Source organism: Natator depressus, chromosome 22 (assembly GCF_965152275.1).
Source record: "Natator depressus isolate rNatDep1 chromosome 22, rNatDep2.hap1, whole genome shotgun sequence".
Classification (NCBI taxonomy): Eukaryota; Metazoa; Chordata; order Testudines; family Cheloniidae; genus Natator; species Natator depressus.
This window is the reverse complement of record NC_134255.1, coordinates 4,027,733-4,048,131: the sequence shown is the minus strand read 5'-3', so window position 1 is coordinate 4,048,131 and position 20,399 is coordinate 4,027,733. Positions and strand designations below refer to the sequence as shown.

At 47.0% G+C, this 20,399-nt stretch overlaps 1 protein-coding gene across 1 annotated transcript in view; it reads right to left on the bottom strand.

Moving 5' to 3' along the window:
* Positions 1-1,631: 1,631 nt before the first annotated feature.
* DCPS (decapping enzyme, scavenger) overlaps positions 1,632-20,399 on the bottom strand; it is a 64,092-nt gene continuing 45,324 nt past the window's right edge. Inside the window, exons 4-6 of the mRNA XM_074936944.1 lie at positions 14,464-14,577; positions 6,396-6,506; positions 1,632-2,057 (exon numbers count right to left, since the gene is read on the bottom strand). Coding sequence (XP_074793045.1) covers positions 1,791-2,057; positions 6,396-6,506; positions 14,464-14,577 — 492 coding nt within the window. The 3' untranslated portion in view covers positions 1,632-1,790. The remainder of the gene's footprint in view (positions 2,058-6,395; positions 6,507-14,463; positions 14,578-20,399) is intronic.

Genomic DNA, 20,399 nt, shown 5'->3' with positions numbered 1-20,399 from the left:
TGGTTCAGAGAGCTAGAGGGTGAGTAGACACTGGGGGCTGAATGGCAGGGGATCCATAACAAGCTAGAAAAGCTTAAAATAAAAGCATTACAGAGAAAACATATTGAAACAATAAAAGAACCTACACACATGATGAGTCCAACTCCAGCAAGGGTTCTGGCAGGTGAACAGTCCTTCAAACTCCACCACGGGATTTTTCTGTGGTCACAACTTGGGAGCAGCTGTTAGCCCAGAATAAGCACCCCCACAGCTCTGTCATTCCTTTCAACAGGTGGGGCCTTGGGGAACAGGTGATCAGCAGATGATGGGTTGCTCATCAGGGCGTAGCTTCAGAAGGCTGGGTCCGGAGGTGAGAAGCTGCCTTCCCCCTCCTCCCAAGTATTTTCTAGGAAACCCACTGAACCAGAAGTGCACTCTTACCTGGCACATTGTTTAAAAGAGTTCGCTGAAGCTCATAACACTTCCCAGAGTTGACATGAGCCATGTCGTTCTCCTAGAGACATTACATACAATCCCACTATAATTCGTGAGCATTTGAATTTTTAATACAAGCACTATTAACACTATTAACTATTAAACACTGTTAACTATTGCATTGCTGCTTATTTTAGCAGACATTAGCAACTTATGTGTTTGTTCCATGATCCCAAACTGCTCCCCAGGTGCCAAGCCCTCCTCCTCCTCCTCACACAACTCCTGACATGCAATTATGTGTTATGAGTACATCCTGCAGCGCATTGAAAATGCAGGGACAGTGAAAATATCTAAACACTACAGATCATCCATTTTCAGATTTAACTCAGTAAAAATCTTCTTTTTTTCATTTATCTAAAGCTGATGAGGAATTGCTGCAAAATCCAGGAGTGTTTATATCACAGAATGGGATAAACCTTTAAGGGAGGTGGTTTAGCCCCACCTGTGACTTATCCTCCTAAGTCATAGGTGCCGACTCCTTGGGTGCTCCAGGGCTGGAGCACCCATGGAAAAAAATTAGTGAGTGCTTAGCACCCACTGGCAGCCAGCTCCCCCACTCCCCCCAGCGTCTCCCCTCTGCCAGCAGCCCCGCCGATCAACTCCTCCCCCCCGCTCCCAGTGCCTTCCGCCCGCCGTGATCAGCTGCTCCACGGCATGCAGGAGGTTCTGGGAGGAGGGGGAGGAGCAAGCTTGGGGGAGGGGGCAGAACTGGGTAGGAAGAGGGGGGCGGGGATTTGGGGGAAGGAGTGGAGTGGGGATGGGGCATGGGGCGGAGCGGGGACTGGGCACCCCCAGGGCAAGGAGGAAGCCGGTGCCTACGTCCTAAGTGATAGGTCTGAGGCCAGGGATCAGGTGATAGCCTACAGGTTACATGGTCCTTAAAGATCAACAAAGCACCTCTGCTGGAGAGAGCCCTGCAGGTGACTCTGGGGTCAGGGGAAAGGCCTGGAAAGGGACCAGGACAAAAGGATCTGGTTTACAGAAATAAACCATCTCTGAAGAAAGGGACTGAAATTCTGCTGCTGTTGGGAGCTTTATTTGATCCACTGCCCTGTGAGTCAGCCCACCAGCTTCTAGTTTGTCATAGAAGTTAGGTGAACCCTTCCGCAGAGCACAGAGGACGATTCCATGGGACACATGGATGAACAGTCTCTGCTCAAACAACATTTTATTGATAGAAATGCAGGGAATGGTTACTACGGTGATGGGAACACAATCCCAATCCTTACAAAATTGAGTTAAAAAAAGTCAAAGACAATAAAAATAATCCATACATAAAAAGGTAGAAAAGCAGCCCACTTCCAGTCCCTGGGATCTCAAGCTTTGCCTGCTTCCTGGAATTTCTTCAGCAAGGCTTCATCTGCCCGGAGGGCAAAGGTCAGAGTACGCTTCTGGTAGTACTGGGGGTCGAGCTCCAGATTGTCAATAACGTCCGACAGGAGGTGAGCTCTCTCCACTGAGCAGCCTGGTGCATCGTAGCTCAGAGCGGTGAAATGCACATGCAGGTGGAAGTAGGATGGCTGGTAATGCAGGTAAATCCGCAGCTGGGAGCCAGCCACGCCAAAGCGCTTTAATATGGCTTCCTGGGGAAGAAAGGGTAGAGAATTTAATCTCCCAAATAATACACTGAAAAGTTTTAGCATCATATCCAAGGGCAGAGGACTGGATAGAAGCACACTGTTAAATCCGATGACCTAGCCCAGTCTCTTGTGATGGTGAATTAACATCAAGGGACATCAGTACTACTCCTCCTTTCATCCAAAGATCTCAAAATATACAATTTCCAAATTGTACAAAGGAATTGCTGAAATACAGTAACTTGTGAGGTGGAATATAAAAGCTGAGTTCATAGTGATGCTGTGGATCATTTAGAACAGAAAGTGCAGAATACTAGCTGAAACGGCAAGGGGATGGGGGATAAGATTTAGGTAGCAGAATGCAATTACTCGACTGGAATTTAGCCAGGACAACAGGATTAATACTCCTGCTTTACAAAAAGTGCCACGGGACCTGTAATGACTATGAGGGATCAAGCCCTCAGTTCTAGGTCTTGTCTGAGAATGACAGAAGACGAGGTTTTGGTTACACACTTGTTCTCCAATGTTTTTACATATTTTCCCCTTCTCAGATTCCTGCAGAAGCAAATTGATGGACAGGGTCACGCAATACTAGATGCTTGGCCGACAGTCCGCCCAGCTGTAAATCCACCGCTAGTGTCTCTTTGAGAATTCTAACCCAGTGCAGACAGAGGCCAGCTGCACACTAAAGCTTTATTAGAGAGGCAGGAAAGGGGGGAACAGACTCCCAAGCCCTGCCCAAAAGCCTATTACTAGCCAAGCTCACTGGCCATCAGGTACATGCCTGCAGAAGAATTTAAATGGGTGGAGAACTACTTTAGGTTCAGACATACCATGCAGTGAAAACATTACAGAAATAGCTGTAAAAACAGACTGAGATGAGAGCTTACTGCATGGGCTCTACCAGAAAGGATTTATGAAAGCAGATGTCAAGGCTGTGATGATGTCTGAGCATCTGAGCCGTTATCTAATGTTTAAAATACAAGCTGGAAGGCAGGAGGCGAGCAAGTGGGAGGGGGGAGGTGGAAAGGGAGGACATGGTGTCTGCTGTGGGGGAAAGCATCCCAGCACCACATAGAGAGGAGCAGGGGGAAAGGGAGGGTAGGTTACTGTTTCTCCGACTAATCCGAAGGTCACTGTGGGGGCAGAGGTGGGAGTAGTTTTGGCCACCACCCCACGCACATAGCTGAGCCTAGTGGCACATGTCCCCTCATACACTTTATTCTCCAAGGCAGATGCCTGCTCCAGCAGGGATCCCAAATCACCAGGCCCATATGCGCGGGACACATCCTCATGGGCAGGAAAGCAAAGCGTGCTAGCTCAGCACCTCCCCAGCACAGGGAGAGAGGTAACGATCGGCCAGATTCTGATCTCAACTCCGCTAGTATAAATCTGGAGCCATGCTACTGAAGTCCCTTGAGTCTGTCCCCGCAGGGCCACCAGTGAGACAGACCCAGAGCTGCCCCCATACAAGCCCATTTGCTGAAACGGGGGTTTGCAGAGCAGACGGCTGCCTCCTTCCCATTAACTACCTCCATAATGAGGCCTGTTTGTTGTGGGGGCTGGACAACACACCCAGCATGTTTACCCTTAAGAGTGCATCCTGTCAGCTTTTGTTGTTCTCCATTCCAGACTTATCGCTCCAGTTTGCTGGGTGAGTTACAGGATCCTGTTACCAGTTGGTGTAATTAAAGCTAGAAACAGCGACAGTGAACTTGTCAGGGACCTTCCAACATGCTGCGCTCGTGTGCTGGTTGGGAATGCTAAGATTCCTCACCCCATCTTTTAATTAATCTCTGCTTTCCCTGATGCAATTACTTCCTGAATTTCCAGTGCAATGAAGGGGAAAAAGCTCAAGTCCCTGTTACTGAACATGCTATATCATGGGCCTAGAAAGATCATCAGGAGCTGAAAAATGGGCATGAATTTAGAAACAAGTTATTAATGCAGGGGACAAATCTCCTGCGTGACTCAGGAGAGTGACTGCCCCCCAATTGCAGTGGGCAGTTTCTGCAGGGCTCATGGTCATAATGCTTAGCACCTCTACAGCACTTTGTATTCAGAGATTCCAAGGCCAGAAGGGGCCCCGGGATCATCTAGTCCGACCTCCAGTACGACGCAGACTTGATTAAAAAACACCCCGTGACAGAATAATCTACCACAACCCTTGGTGAGTAGTTCCAATGGTTAGTTACCTTCACTTAAGAATCTGTATCTTAATTCTAGTCTGAATCTGTCTGGCTTCAACTTCCAGCCAGGCACTGGATCTTGTTAGACCTTTGTCTGATAGATTGAAGAGCCCATCATCAAATTTCTGCCCCCATGTAGGTACTTACAGACTGTGATCATGTCACTCCTTCACTTTTCCTTTGGTAAGCTAAATAGACTCTAAGGCATGTTTCCCAATTCTTCTAAGCACTTCACATATTACCTAGTGCATCTCTCAGACCCTGGCAAAGTAGGTATTATCCCCCTGTTGCACATGGAAAAGCTGAGGCTCAGAGAGGGGAAGCCCATGATCACACAAGTGAGTGGCAAAAAGGAATAGAACCACGTTGTCCTGACTCCCCGTCCCCTGCTCTAACCACTACCATCCTATTTTCCTCTCTAGAGCCAGGAGTTTCATATCTTGCAGTGACCCTTGAGTTCAGCAATCTGCAGAGCAGCAGTGAGCTTTCTCTGATGGGCCCACCCATCAGCTAGAGCTAATGGCTCAAGCCAGGGCAGTTATAGTTACAGCGTTGGAAAGGAATGGAAGAGGAGCCTCATACAGCACAGGCTAAAAACAGTCTCAGTGAAGGATTGACTGGCTTTGCGAGAAGGGGTGAAGTTGGCTAAAAATCTGGCTAAAGTCTGGCTAAAAATCCCAATTCCAAGTCAGACTGTGTGTTCAGACTTTAGTGCTCCAAGCCCAGGTGCCAAGATTCTGCTCCAAAGAATGGGTAATGTCACAGCCAGGGTTCCATCCACCGTCTCTCCATGGCTGTTCCATAGGGCCAACTAATATAGTGACATGGAAGCCAAGAGACAATAATCAGGTGGGAGGCTGAATTCAGTGAAGATGGACGCTGCTGCTCTAGGCCTTGAGACAGACTACCAAGAGTTTGAGCCAAGTCCACTGTAGGATGAGCTGCTGTCATCAAAACTCATCATCCCTGCATACGAAATGCACTAGTCTGCCATGGAGAATCCTTGTCCTGGCTCCAATTCTGAAGCTGGAGGAACCTTTACCCTATTCTTGGGTCATGTTCACAGAACTGGGAACTGCAGATTGGGTTTGTCCCACGAGGAGGACACTGGTAAAGCTACGGAAGAGCACATTAGCCTTTGGAGCTCTGTGCTGTGACCTCAGGAGGGAAAGCAGGATGGCAAGACAATGAAGACTCCCTGCTTATGTCCAACGGGAGCAGGGAGATTGACGAGAGAAAACCAGAAAATGCTTCCCATGGCCCTAAAGAGACATGTTACTTTCCTACGCACAGAGCCCTTATTACTGCTTGAAGAAGTTCAAGCAGGGCCACTGTAACTCATCTGGCCTCTAGTGAATAAATCTTGGATCACACTTAGATTTTATCTTTTTCCTTTGCTAGTTTCTCCCTCTAGCACAGAAGCACCACCAGGCACGTCATATACAGTGACACAACAGGCCTTAGGTGGTGTCCAGCAGGGCTGCCACATTCATGCATAAATTAATATTTACCTAACAATTTTCATCCCCAAGAGCTTCACAAACACCACTCAGTATCACTGGAATTGCAGCCACCTCTGGGGTAGGAAGAAACATGCCAGGTATGCAGTAAAGGCAGAGCTCTTTCAAACTGGATCCTTACACTTCTAAGCCATTTCCTCCACTCTGTGTTTCCATTTGGGTAACAGCTGCTGTGGGGACCCCATTTCCAACCTCTGGTCTCACAGAAAGAGTCACCTTTTGTTTTCTCAGTGACATCTGATAGCAGAAAATTAATCATAATCAAATTACTGTCCCCAGCAGAATAGGAGCGGCTGGAGGACGAAACTGTAAATGCAGGCCCAGGGTGCGTAGGCTGGTGGGTATGAAACACTCCAGACAAAACCCCAGGCGGAGAGATTGTGGTATATCCAGACACTTTCCAGTCTGCTCCCTGAGCAAACAGCTGTCATGACAGCCCAGGTCGACTCCTAAAACCTCACTAGCGGGAAGCCAGCATCAGCAAGGTGAAGTTGGCTGCTATTCCCTGCTGATGGGAAACCGAGGCAATTCCCAAACTGATCTTCCACAAGTAAAACAGAGACCCTGGTGGGTGCTTATATACTAAGGTGATGAGGGCCATAAGAAGCCGGATAGATAAGTGACATAACACCCACCTTTCCTTCTTGCAAGATGTTCCTCAGCAAAGGCAGGTGCTCAGCGGTGAGGTCTCGCAGTGACTTTATCCCCCGACGGTGGCAGATGGCTATCAAGTACAGGTCATCTAGCTGCAGAGACAGGACCTTGTTACCACCAAAATATAACATAAAAAGCAGCTGGAGATTCTAGGTCTTAGAGCTTCACAGAAAATATAACTATACTAGTGCAGCTATGAGAGGGGTCTTGCCCCGTATCGATATGGACTGTTGTCATCCATTGCACTGCCACCTAGATTGGGCTGAATAGTATTTGTGAAACAGGATACTAGAGATCTTCCCCTCCATATACTGGGGAATGATTTCTTTGTGAATGGAGTTTCCCCCATTGTTGAGCCAGTTCTATACTTGGTCAGATACCATTGATCAACATTTTCCCCCAGTCAGTAAATAATGTCTTTGCAATTTCCCCCCCATCGTTTGGCCAGTTCCGCTGACACCTTTGTTATGGTAAATGGAGCAGCTAAATAAAACCTAAATATGATATAGTGATGTAGGACCAAATCTTTACGAGCACATCTTCTCTCTTCTTCCGTCCTTTGACAAATCTCTCTCTGGCCTTGAATATTCATACTTTCCTGTTGCTAATATGCTTAAATGAATTAGCAAATTGAATCACCTTTCACAGTGACACTTACTGCTTTTGTAGCACCTTTTACATGAGTATCTCATAATCAGTTTTAGAATGTTAATATCAAGTCCCACATCTCTGTGAGGAAGACAGTGCTATGACTGTGACGTTCCTCTCTGGTGTTATCTGGACCGGTGATCTGCTAGGTCACTCCAGTTCTTGACTCTGGGAGCCAGCCTTACCCTGCTCTGCTGTGAGAACCCCCACTCCCGGGCTGTTCACGCACAGCCTCTGGCATGTAGGCTGCTCCTTGGATTGTGCAACTGAATGACACTAGCTAATATCTCCAGTCCCAGACACAACCCTAGGAACCTCCATCGTGCAGTGTCCCAAGGGCCACATTGGGGTTGCAAAACTGTATGGAGGGCCCAGTTGGAAGGCTGTGCGTCCCCAAACAGCCTGTCCCCCACCCCCATCCGCCCCCTCCCACTTCCCACCCCCCGACTGCCCCCCTCAGAACTCCCCACCCATCCAACCCCCCCTGCTCCTTGTCCCCTGACCGCCCCCCTCCTCGGACCCCCCACTCCTAACTGCCCCCTTCCGGGGCCCCATCCCCCATCCAACCCCCCCTCCCGTCCCCTGACTGCCCTGATCCCTATCCACACCCCTGCCCCTGACAGGACCCCCGGGACTCCCAGGCCTATTCAACCCTCCCCCGCTCGCTGTCCCCTGACTTCCCCCGCCCCGAACCTCCACCCCATCCAACCGCCCCAACAGGCCCCCCGGGACTCCCACACCTATCCAACCACCCTCTGCTCCCTGACTGCCCCCCAGGACGCCTCACCTCGGCCCCCTTACCATGCCCCTCAGAGCAGCATGTCTGGCAGCCACGCTGCCTGGCCAGACATGCTGCCACGCTGCCCTGCAGGAGTGCGTGGCCCCGCTGCGCAGAGCGCTGCCTGTGTGACGGCGTGACAGCAGGGGAGGGGCCAGGGGCTAGCCTCCCCGGTGGGGAGCTCAAGGGCTGGGCAGGATGGTCCCACGGGCCGGATGTGGCCTGCGGGCCATAGTTTGCCCACCTCTGGGCTGACTGGTTGCCCTTCAGCCAGGCTCTCCCCTTTCATCAGCGCTTCAGTCGCTGGGTGGTGACGTCTGTAGATGGAGGTGGAAGAGAGAGGAAGAGCATGGCAAACGTCTCTCCCTTTTATCATGTTCTTTCTTCTCTTTTGGCTTTGCTCCCCCTTCAGGGTCAGTCCCAAACTGGCCGGAAAGGGGGGGGGCTCACTCGAGAGTCCAACAGATCCTTTGCTGCTGCCTAGGCCAGTGTCCTTTGTTCATAGAATCATAGAATATTAGGGTTGGAAGGGACCTCAGGAGGTCATCTAGTCCAACCCCCTGCTCAAAGCAGGAACAAACCCCAGTTCTGTGAGGCTGGGCTGGATTTGTGTCATACATGCCTGATGAGATGTAAACTGCCCCTCTGTTCCTGGCGAGTTTTGCCTGGGCTTCTTTTAAGCCATGAGGACATATTTTCAGCCTCATAACTATATACATGAAATTACAACCTATAACATCACTATAGCAACACTGCTCGGTGCATCATGAGCCTTCTGAAGACACATGACATAATAAACTTTGCATTGGATACCACACAATCATATATAAGGATGAACATGGGGGTGCAGGGTGTTCCCCCGAGATATAGAGTGTCACGATGACTCCCATTTTACAGCTGGGTAAAACGAGACACAGACTTGCCCAAAGCCAGAGTGAGGCAATGGGAGAACTGGAAATAGAAGTCAGGAGCCTAGATTCCCAGCCACTTGCTCGAAGCATTGTCTCCCTGCAGGACAAGAGAGCAACATGTCCCCCTGAACAGATGTTAAGGAGATTTTTCTAAGAATTCAAAAGGACAAAAGCGTAACTTTTTATTTCAAAATGGAAAGGTCTCATGTGTTTCTGCTTGAATATTACAAATTGGGCCAGTTTCCAATCACTCTGGTTCTTGAAATAACTCAACTCTCAAGAATTAATGAGTCAATTCACAATACCAGTGTAGTGAGCTACATCTCATCTACAGAAGATGATCAGCCAGGCTTCCAGCATTGCCCAAGGTACTTGGTGAAACATTTGATCACCCTTATGGACACAAGTCATTATAAATGGAAAGAAACAAAAATCTTTTTGGCTAGGTATTACATACAGGGTAACGCACACACACAGATGTTCTCTCAAGATTCTTATTGAGTTTCAAGGGCTGTACTGGTCATAAAATCAGTTATAAAGTTCTGATTTGTCAGAACATACATACATACTATTATTAATTATTATTTGTATTCCAGCAGCCTCGTGAGACCGCAGCTGAAATTGGGAGCCCAGAAAGAGCCATACCTAAAACTCCGTCTATATTCTGCATGTTTTCTGCCATGGGATGACAAAGCTTTACACAACACAGCTTTTGTAGCACATTCTATCAGCTGCCCCATGCTTCCAAAGTGTAATCCTTCATGTATGCAAACATTCCCTTTCTGTAGGGTTCTAGAGCTTGTGCTCCTTGTACTGAGTTTGCTACTCTCTAAGGTACGGTCACAACATGTGTGTATAGAACAAATAATTTAGATGTCTAAGATCCTCTCTGCCTTTTCGCTGTTAAAATAATTCCACCTGGCTATTCTGAAAGAGCAGTTTATTTGAGAATATGGCTCTCAGGATGCCTGCTCAGACACCCAAAGCATGACACTTCCAATCGCATCTTTTCGTTTCCAAGGCACAAAGTGATTTTCATTTCTCGACATTTATTTATCATTCTCAGGCTGACCTAGTTAGCTCAGTGGGTTCACTTTATAGCTCCTAGACAAGACAGCATATTATTGAGGCTTATTAAAATCACCCTGGGATCCCTATTGGACCTGGACTACAGACACAAAGCAAATCTCTCTCTTCTCCTTAGAACAACATCTGTATGTTGCTGTTTGAAATAAATAAGCCTATTGCTAAAAAGGCTCTGGATGATGTAATGTAAAACATTTCAGGCAACGCCTCAGGGCTCTTGTGGGTTTGAGAAGAAGTGAATGGTTAGAGAGATCTCAAACAGGCTTTTAGCAGCATGTTTAACTAAAACGCATTCCTCCATGCAAGCCAAAAAAACAACTACTGTATTTCCTAGGTATCAATTTACTCCCATTATATATGGCCTGGTGATCCTGGAGAAGAGCCTTCTAATCCAAACCTCAGCAGCTGAAGTGGATAATTAGAGACACTTCCTTCACTAGTTCAAATACTTGGAAAACTCAGCTTGTCCATGTGGGAATTCCCATTTCCCTGACATCACTGGGCTGGAACAGAATTTCACCCACAATTTCAATTTGAAAGGTATAATTACACAGGGAGGTCTGTAGCTCTGCCCACTTGCCGCCCTTGGTGAGTGGTCAGAGCAAAGATAATCATGCAGACGTGTAATAAATCAGTGGCCACACGGAGTTTGTAACCATCCTTTACAGAGCATGCTGTGGTCAACCGGTGTGGTCTCACTGAAGTCAATGCAAGGGAACCATTAAGAAACTGGCCCTATGACTCCTTAGGCTTTATAGATGTCAGCTAGGAGAGAACTCAACCTGTGTAAAGCCCGAACGCCTTAACCATGGAACCTGCCTGTTATCTGTAATCATACTAAGGCTTATAAACTCTGTGGGTCCCCAGCTGCTAGAGAAAGATACAATTACACACAACTGGGCAGGTCTAATTCTCTCCAGCAGAGCGATAGCCAGCACACTGCATGCCCACATTGTGGGAAAAGGTCATGCAATATGTACACTGCACAAACAGCTCCAGTCTTCTCTTTACACACAGAGCATGCAATGCTTTGAAAGACTCTAGCCTTGCAGATGCTGAAGCCTGAAATCACAGTTGTAGATATCCAGCAAAAGGGTCACCTCCATTGCATTATTTACGTGGGGAGGGGAAAAAAAAAGAAAAGAAGAAAGACTGTGCAGATTTCACATTTTGACAGCGAGGAACGCTAGCACCTTCTGTTCACTTTATTGAGGTCACCGACATTCAGAACAATTTCAAAGAGTAAAACAAACAAACAAGAATTCCTGCTGCAATCCACCAGCCTGAAATAATTAAAATCCACCCGTGCGTCATCCTCAATTAAAGGGCTACGTTAGTGGAACAGGACCCTGCTGAGCAGGCTTCTAAGTCCTAGCTCAAGAGATGCTTTGACAGCTTGGGAGCCATGTGGAGATGACGTAATTTAATCTAGTGGCCTAAGGCTCTGGGATGGAGCCTGCCGAGTGTGCTGATCGGATGAATCAAAATCAGACAGTTCAGAACAGATGAGTGCTTTGAAGGATCACTGCTGAAATGGTTGTTATGACAGATAGCAAGTTTAATGCAAGATACTCCTTGTAGGACTCGAGATGCACTGGACTCCAACTCGTTGGGTGTTTTTCAGACTGTAATTTATTTACACCGGGTCTCTATCTTCCCCTAGATATTCTCTCCTGACTGCACATCCCTGAACTTCCCACAAGTCACCTGATCTGAAGTTCATAATTCTGCTCTTTCTGGGGGCAAGACTATGAACTGCATATGTAACCTGCTGACTGCAAGAGAGCATGCACGCACTGAAGTTTGTACAAAAGGCTCTATGATGCGTGTTTTCTTTGTCCTGACTCTATTCTTTTCCTCCCACTTCTTAGGGGATGTCCCTATTGAAGCTGCATTGTCTCAAAATAAAATAATTTATTATTTGTCTAATGCCAACAGTGTCCTAAGAATTTGAGGGCAATTTGCGATGCTAGAGTGACTTCCATCCAAGGATCCCCAGGTGTCTTGCAGACATTAATGAAACTAAACTTCACAATACCCCATGCAAGGCAGGCAAGTGTTATCCCCAATTTTAAATAAAAGCGGGGGGCCGGAAGCCCAAGCACTTTTGGAGCTCATCCCCAAAATGTGCATTAGGAGGAGGCTGTCCAACTGGGCAGAAAGCAAGTGAGAACACAAGTGCTATAGTGAGGGGAAAGCAGGTGGAAACTGGCCCTGGGGGAACCAAGGGAGCGGACATTATGAGGTATCCACTTTGAAGGCCCTGGGAGGTAGTGCGGTAGCGAGGAAAGGCAAGACAAAAATGGCTTGCCTAAGGCACCAATACACATGGGATGAACCTGACTCCAAATGGCCCTGTGCTTGTTCAAAGCCATTCACAGCCAGGGACCAATCCCTGGTTCATACGGGGCCAAAGACAAAGTGTTCATCGCTCTTCCTGGACAGGCTCTCAGCTGCGGGGAGCGGCTATGAATCCTGGGGGCATCTAGATACTGGAGATGGAGTCTAAACAGCTTCCTTGATCTTTTTGTTGCCTCAGTGAATCACTAACTAAGGCAGCCTTTACACATATTCTATGGGTTTTTAAATCTCACCAGCTGCTCTGTTACCGACAATTTCCATACGTGCAGATCACTGAGCAGAAAGGGTCTGACGTCCTGTACTAGCCTCAAGCTTTCTAACAGCTCTCATGCCCCTTTCTAGCGTCCGAAAAGAGCAGAGGCCAGAAGACAGAATTTGCGTTAAAGAAACCAAAAAGAGTATCCCGTAGTTTTAAAGACAGTGGAGAACTGTGGGAACAAGCGGTATTTTACGCCTGCCAGTATTTGGCAATGAAATGGAAGGGCTCACACTGCTTGGCCTTCTGCTTGGTTTTTTAAACGAAGGAGCAGGAAACAAGGAAAACAATACAACCTAGGTATCACCTGACCTAAATATCTGAACTGGTTCCAATGATGCTGACAAACTAATTTCTCTAGAGCAGAGGTTCTCAACCTTCTTCTTTCTGAGGCCCCCCCCCATGCTATAAAAACCCCACGGCCCACCTGTGCCACAGTAACTGGCTTTCTGCATATAAAAGCCAGAGTCGGCATTAGGGAGTAGCAAGAAGGGCAACTGCCTGGGGCCCCATGTGACAGGGCCCCCCCCATGAAGCTACATTGCTCAGGCTTCAGCCCCGGGTGGCGGGGCTCAGGGACCTGGGCTTCAGCCCCATGCGGTGGGGCTTCGGCTTTCTGCCCTGGGCCCCAGCGACTCTAATGCTGGCCTTGATTGGAGGGTCCTCTGAAACCTGCTCAAGGCCCCCTAGGAGGCCCTGGACCCCTGGTTGAAAACCACTGCTGTAGAAGAACTCATATCAGCACTTCTAATCCTGGCTGGAGTCACATGTTTCCCCGTTCTAGAGAACTAGAATTCATGCTTTTCGGAATTCCTAGATGAAAATATTTTCACCAGGGGAGGGGGGGATGGTTAATTATAAATAGCACCTTTCATCCTGAGATCTCAAAGCACTTGTCAAAGTTGGATAAGTATCGCTATTCTCATTTTACAGATGGTGAAGACCAAGACACAAAGATTAAGTGTTTTGCCCAATGTTGCACAGCAACTCAGTGAAGAAGTCAGAAATAGGATCTCCTGACTCCCAGACTGGTGCACTATTTGCTGGATCACACTTGAATATAAGAGTATAAAGTTATTTTGCAGCATTAACTCAGAGTGCTCATGAGTTACTTTCAGTCCTGGTCCATATATTTAATAAAGTGGAACAACAGAAAGCCTTCCCCAATTTAGCCTAGTTAAATATTCTGAGGATCAGAAACCCAAGGCAAAATCCTGGCTCCACTGAAATGAATGGGAGTTTTGCCAAGATTTATATGCAACCCTGGAGTCTTGTTATTTTGAGCTTTAGGGCTTAAACTCCATTTATTTGGTCCCAGGTCTTGCAGTTTTTAGACACAAAAGTACCGCATTAAGCATATTTGGTATAAGAGCAAAAAACGTGAGTTAAGAACCACTACGTTTAAGATTATAGGCTGGACTAAGGTCTGTGAATGTCAAGATGTGCAGAAGAAGGAGTATTCATTCCAGCAAGGGGTTAAGTAGTTGCTTATGAGATGACTGTGTGATACAAGCTATGACAGTAATCTTGATGCAAGTGCAAATAGTTAAACACTCTAGAAAGAAGGAAAGTTAATTGCATCAATTAAAAGGGACACTGTCAGGTTGATTTATGTCTAATATTTAGGTTTACAAAAATGAGGTTTCACAAAATCTAAAAGTCAATAGAAATTTGTCAGGAAAAACAAATAACTTTGGCTTTAAACATGCCCTGGCAATGTTTGCATAGGTGCACAAGAACCAGAAAGTGAAGTTTACTAGTAAGTCACTAAACAAAAGTGAAACTGGCCAGTCTGTTCTCATTGTCAAGCAGAGTGAAATGTAGTGTTACATAAATGATACATAATTAACTAACAACACCATTAACGATAACAGTATATTTAATTTTTCAACCAGCAGTTTTAATAATCTCAAGTGTTGTTAAAAATACAGCTAAGGAGGCTTCTTGTGTGTTACTTCGAAACAGGCATTGTCCCTTTAAACAGCTAGAGGATCAAATGAGAAGCTAACCTGTTTCTGATTCCACTTAAAATCTGGAATGAGAATGAAACCATTGGAAGAATCAGGGTTTTCATGGATTATTCGATCAGCCTCAGCCTTCTTCTCCAGGATATTATACACCCACTGGAAGAAAGAAATACGCAGTTTATAAAGACAGCAAAACAAACAAACGCTGCATCCTTCACCTCAAGATCTTAGATTAATTCTGATTCACTGCAAATGGAAGCTGCGCTTGGATTTTAAAAATGGCCAAATAATTTTATGGCCAATAACATTTGTAGTTAATGATCCATGAAATAATCAAATATGATCCAGGCCATCAGCTGATCACTAGAGAGGTCAGGAGGGAATTTTTCACATACGTACAGAATTGCACAATTGACTAGATGAGTTATGGGAGATTTTTGCTTTCCTCTGAACCATTGAGGGAGATTTAGGTTAGATGTAAGGAAAAACAAACATTCTAACTGTAAGGATAGTTAGAACAGGTTACCTAGGGAGGTCACGGAATCACCCCACTAGAGGTTTTTAAGGACAGATTAGACAAAAACCTGCCACGGATGGTCTAGGTTTACTTGGTCCTGCCTCAGCACAAGGGAATGGATTAGATGACCTGCTGAAGTCACTTCTAGCCCTGCGTTTCTATGATTCTATTAAGTATTGACCACTGCTGGAGACGTGATACTAGACTTGGATGGTTTAATCCAGTATAGCAAATCTACATTCCTGCGTGAGAGAGCTTGGAAAGAACTATCCCTGACAGGACCACTGATGCTAGGAAACAGCTATTGCTGAAGCACAGCTGTTTAACGTGGCTGGGAAGAGTTTATCTAGGGTATTAAATGAGACTAAGGGTATGTCTACACAGCAACTAGACACCCGTGGCTGGCCCATTCTAGCCAACTCGGGCTTGCGGGGGTTGGCCTTTGGGGCTGTTTCACTGCAATGTAGACTTCTGGGCTCGGGCAGGCGCCCGGGCTCTAGGAACCTGCAGCAATGCAACAGCCCCTCAGGCTGAGCCCCATGAGCCTTTGCTGTGTAGACGTACTCCAAGGTGTCTGGAACAGGCACTCTCCTCTTACTGTGAGTTTTACAGCATGTAACACAATGGGGCTCTGATTCTGATTGGGGGCTACCACAATAATAATTCAAAAGACTGCCAGTTGCCACGGAACATGCTGTGTGTTAGAATACGGTTTGCTCCTGCCTGTGTGGCTGGACCAACCTATTTTATAACCAGGTTAAAAAAAAAAAAAGTGCATTCGCCCTGGCTTTAAACAAATTTTGATCCATCCGCCCAGGCTATACCAAATGGTTATAACACAGCTGGTCTTCCCCCACGTTAAGCCACCATGCTTTAACACGGTCAGTTTCACAGGGCAGACAGGTTCTGTTAGTGCTAATATCCGTGGTCAACGTTTTATGCCATGGTCATTCCATTAATTTCTCTTTCAGGAGGTTTGCAATATGGTACGTGTGCGCGCGCACGCTCTGTGTTTTGCTAAATGACTCCGTGGTGGTTTTGCTTGTACCTGACACCTTCAGTAAATAATCTGTAATAAGAACGGTGCTTTAAAAAGGGAGCTGGGGTCTCATCACAGCGAGACTCAGCTCAGAGGCAGAGCGAGCGAAGCAGGGATCTTGACTTTAGTATGGTGCAGCGGGGCGGCCACCCCACTCCGGCCCTGAAGGGGTTAAAAGCAGCCTTGGAGAGCCGTGGCTGGGAACAGCTAGGTTGATTGGGGGAAGCAGACACAGCTGGGGCCACAGCCCAATCAGGCCACAGCTGGCCCTTATAAGAGGGCTGTGGGCCAGAAGCTGAAGAGTCTCACTCTAGCCCTGGAGTAGGAAGGGCTAGCTGCCTGAGAGTGAGGGACCTTAAGCAGAGCAGTGCTGGGGAAGGGCAAAGGGAGCGGGGGAGCTCCAGCCTGGTAAAGGCCCAGAAAGGTACTGGGGCTGCAGAGGGGCAGCCTGGGAACAGGCAAAGGCAGCAAGTCCTACCCTCTTGCCAGTGGACTCTTTTACAGACTGCAGTCTGCCCCAGGGAAAGGGGGCTGAATGATGACTGGCAGTAGCCACTGAGGCAAGGTGGGTTTAGAGGGTTGGGGGTTCCCCTGGGAGGGGAGACCCAGAGTGGGGGTACTGCTGGGGCAGAACCCCGAGGGAAAGGGGCACCGGGGTCCGGGAGGGACACAGGGCCAGCGGCAGGCAAGATACCGGCTTGCAGAGGGCGCTCCGAAAGCTGGAAAGAGCTAATTCCCAGATGACCAGCAGGAGGCGCTGCACCAGTGAGTCTCACCACACTACAATGGCTTTTGATACTGTCTCGCATGACCTCATAAACAAACTAGGGAAATATAGCCTATATGGAGCTACTAGAAAGTGGGTGTATAACCGGTTGGAAAACCATTCCCAAAGAGTAGTTATCAGGGGTTCACAGTCCAGGAGGGCATATTGAATGGGGTCCTGCAGGGATCGGTCCTGGGACTGGTCAATATCTTCATCAATGATTTGGATGGCATAGAGAGTCCACCTATAAAGTTTGCAGATTATACCAAGCTGGGAGGGGTTGCAAGTGCTTTGGAGGATAGGATTAAAATTCAAAATGACCTAGATACACTGGAGACATGTTCAAAAGTAAACAGGATGAAATCAGCAAGGACAAAGAGGTTTTTAAGGCCAGGCTTGAGAAAGCCCTGGCTGGGATGATTTAATTGGGGTTGGTCCTGCTTTGAGCAGGGGGTTGGATTAGATGACCTCCTGAGGTCTCTTCCAACCCTAATCTTCTATGATTCTATGAATTGCAAAGTACTCCACTTAGGAAGGAACAATCAATTGCACACATACAAAATGGGAAATAATTGCCTAGGAAGGAGTACTGCGGAAAGGGATCTGGCAGTTATAATGGATCACAAGCTAAATATGAGTCAACAGTGTAATGCTTGCAAGAAAAGCAAACAACATTCTGGGCTGTATTAGCAGGACTGCTGTAAGCAAAACATGAGAAGTAATTCTTCCATTCTTCTCTGCACTGATAAGGCCTCAACTGGAGTACTGTGCCCAGTTCTGGGTGCCAGATTTCAGGAATGATGCGGACAAATTGGAAAAAGTCCAGAGGATAGCAACAAAAATGATTAAAGGTCTAGAAAACATGACCTTTGAGAAAATATCGAAAAAATTGGGTTTGTTTAGTCTAGAGCAGAGAAGACGGGGGGGGGGAGGGGGAGACACATGGTAACAGTTTTCAAGTACATAAAAGGTTGTTACAAGGAGGAGGGGAAAAATTGTTCTCATTAACCTCTGAAGACAGGACAAGAAGCAATGGGCTCAAATTGCAGCCATGGAGGTTTAGGTTGGACATTAGAAAAAACTTCCTGTCATCGTAGCTAAGCACTGGAACAAATTATCTAAGGGAGGTTGTGGAATCTCCATCATTGGAGTTTTTTAAGAACTGGTTAGACAAACACCTGTCAGGGATGGTCTACTTTTACATAGTCCTGCCCTGAGTGCAGAGGACTGGATTAGAAGACCTTTTGAGGTCCCTTCAAGTCCTGTGATCCACCAAGGCCTGAGGTTCCCTGCAGTCCCAGGAAATTGATCATGGGACACATGGTGGTATCTGCTGAGCCCCATCCTTCCTCCCAGTTCCCAGCCAACACGCCATGGAGCTAATTCCATGGTTTACAAAATGTGAACTGCATTCAAAAACAGTAACTCCTCACAACTACAGCTGAGCAGCCACCTTACTGAGAAGAGGGAGCTAAAAAATAATCTGAGACCCTAGCAAAGGAGGTATCACCATGCCCTTCTATTGTGTTTTATACAAGGACCACAGATCTCGTCACCAGCATCTCAACTTCTACCAGTGAGGCATTATCCACATTTTATAGAGGAGGAAACGGGACCTCCCAAGACTGAGAGCAAGTCAGAGCTGGGAATAACACTGTTGTAATAATTGGGGCCTGACAGGCCTACCCCAATTGTGAGCCCAGCTGTGGAAAAATGGCTACAAGTTTATAAAATCACCGTTCCAGTCACGATAACAATTGTTGCTGGGGAAAAGTACAAAAGGGAAACTCCATTAGTCCAAACAAAAAGGTTTGCTGTTATAACTCAAGGACTGCATTAAGATCACATCTGGTACACAGAAGGAGTGGGGGACCAGAAACCAATGGACCAAAATTTGTTGTGTATGGAAATTGGAGAAAATAATGAGGGGATGGGCTGTTCTTCCCACCATTCCTTTTTCAGGGCCTTAAAAAATCCTAGAGGCTGCTTGGAAACAGGTGAACCAAACGAAGTGAGGTTTGGCATCGTGGCTGCCACCCCCAGCAAATCCTGGGGCCCCGTGACACTACTGGACCTTCATCATCCTGATCCTGAAAAGTTTCTTGACCCAACTGGGCCAGAGACAGCGACCCAGGGATCACTGCCACCTCCAACGGCTCCAGCTAAATCCCAAACACCACCTGGCATGAGAGACTCTGGATCCTGCTGTCACCTGCTCTTTCATGTGCCCTTTTCCTTCTCCGCTTTATTTCTTCTCTTTCCAATCGCTCTCTTTTTTGCCTCCTGTTTAACAAGCGTCTGGCTTAGCCAGCCAAAGCTGCATATTTTGCAATGCTCTGCGCCTGTTACTGGAAAGGCAACTACAAGTAATGCCTACATAGTCTGAGGCTGGTACAAGTTTGCCAGATCTTGGAGTGGTTGAGAAGACCCATATGCTGTACCTGTGTTCCTCCAGTAGTGAGGCTGTAAGTGAGAGCTTCACAGACAGAAGCTGCACTTTCTACCTTTGCTATGCATTTCTTTCCCTGTGTGTGTGTGTCTCGTTTCATCTTAAAGGAAGCAGGATTAGACTTTAACAACAACAGCAAAACCAGCACCGGGCCAGCTCAGCGAACGTCTCTTTTTCCCTCCTGAAAAGGACAGTTTTCACCAACTTTAATACCATTTAACCGACTGTCAAGACAGGGGAGGTTTCCCTTATAAAAATTCCTTACAGCTGAAGGGAAAGCAAGTAAGAGCTATTGGTTAAAAGGAAAGCCTTATTTAATAACTTTACATTTCAATAACAGTTTTTCCTTCTTTTTCTGTATCTTTAATAAAAAGTTTAAAAGATTTTTAATGGTGATTTTGCCCTGGGACTGCGCAGGTCAAGGTTGCTGTACTTGAAACCCTGAACCAACTTTAACTGTTGTGTTGTATCGTGGGGGTTGTGTTAACACCATTGACTCTCTGGGCCCATTCCAAAGAAGTTAACACAATGGCATGCCCAAGTCTAGACCCTGGCACCTGTTTTAACCACAGGGAGTCAACAGCAGAGCTGAGTACAGATGCCAGGAGTCTTCACATCCCCAGTCACCAGTTTTAATGACCACCAAACACTGCCTCTAGATTGGGGTCCTGGTAAGCCAATCCCATCCTACTGCTGCATTGCGTTAGTCCGTCAAAGAATGGGATCATTTCAAAATGAAACCCTTCAGCGGTTTAATAACACAAGTGCCTAAGGCATTCCAATACCACAGTGAGGAGCAAGGGATACATAGAATCATAGAATATCAGGGTTGGAAGGGACCTCAGGAGGTCATCTAGTCCAACCCCCTGCTCGAAGCAGGACCGATCCCCAATTAAATCATCCCAGCCAGGGCTTTGTCAAGCCTGACCTTAAAAACTTCTAAGGAAGGAGATTCTACCACCTCCCTAGGTAACGCATTCCAGTGTTTCACCACCCTCCTAGTGAAAAAGTTTTTCCTAATATCCAACCTAAACCTCCCCCACTGCAACTTGAGACCATTACTCCTTGTCCTGTCATCTTCTACCACTGAGAATAGTCTAGAACCATCCTCTTTGGAACCACCTCTCAGGTAGTTGAAAGCAGCTATCAAATCCCCCCTCATTCTTCTCTTCTGCAGACTAAACAATCCCAGTTCCCTCAGCCTCTC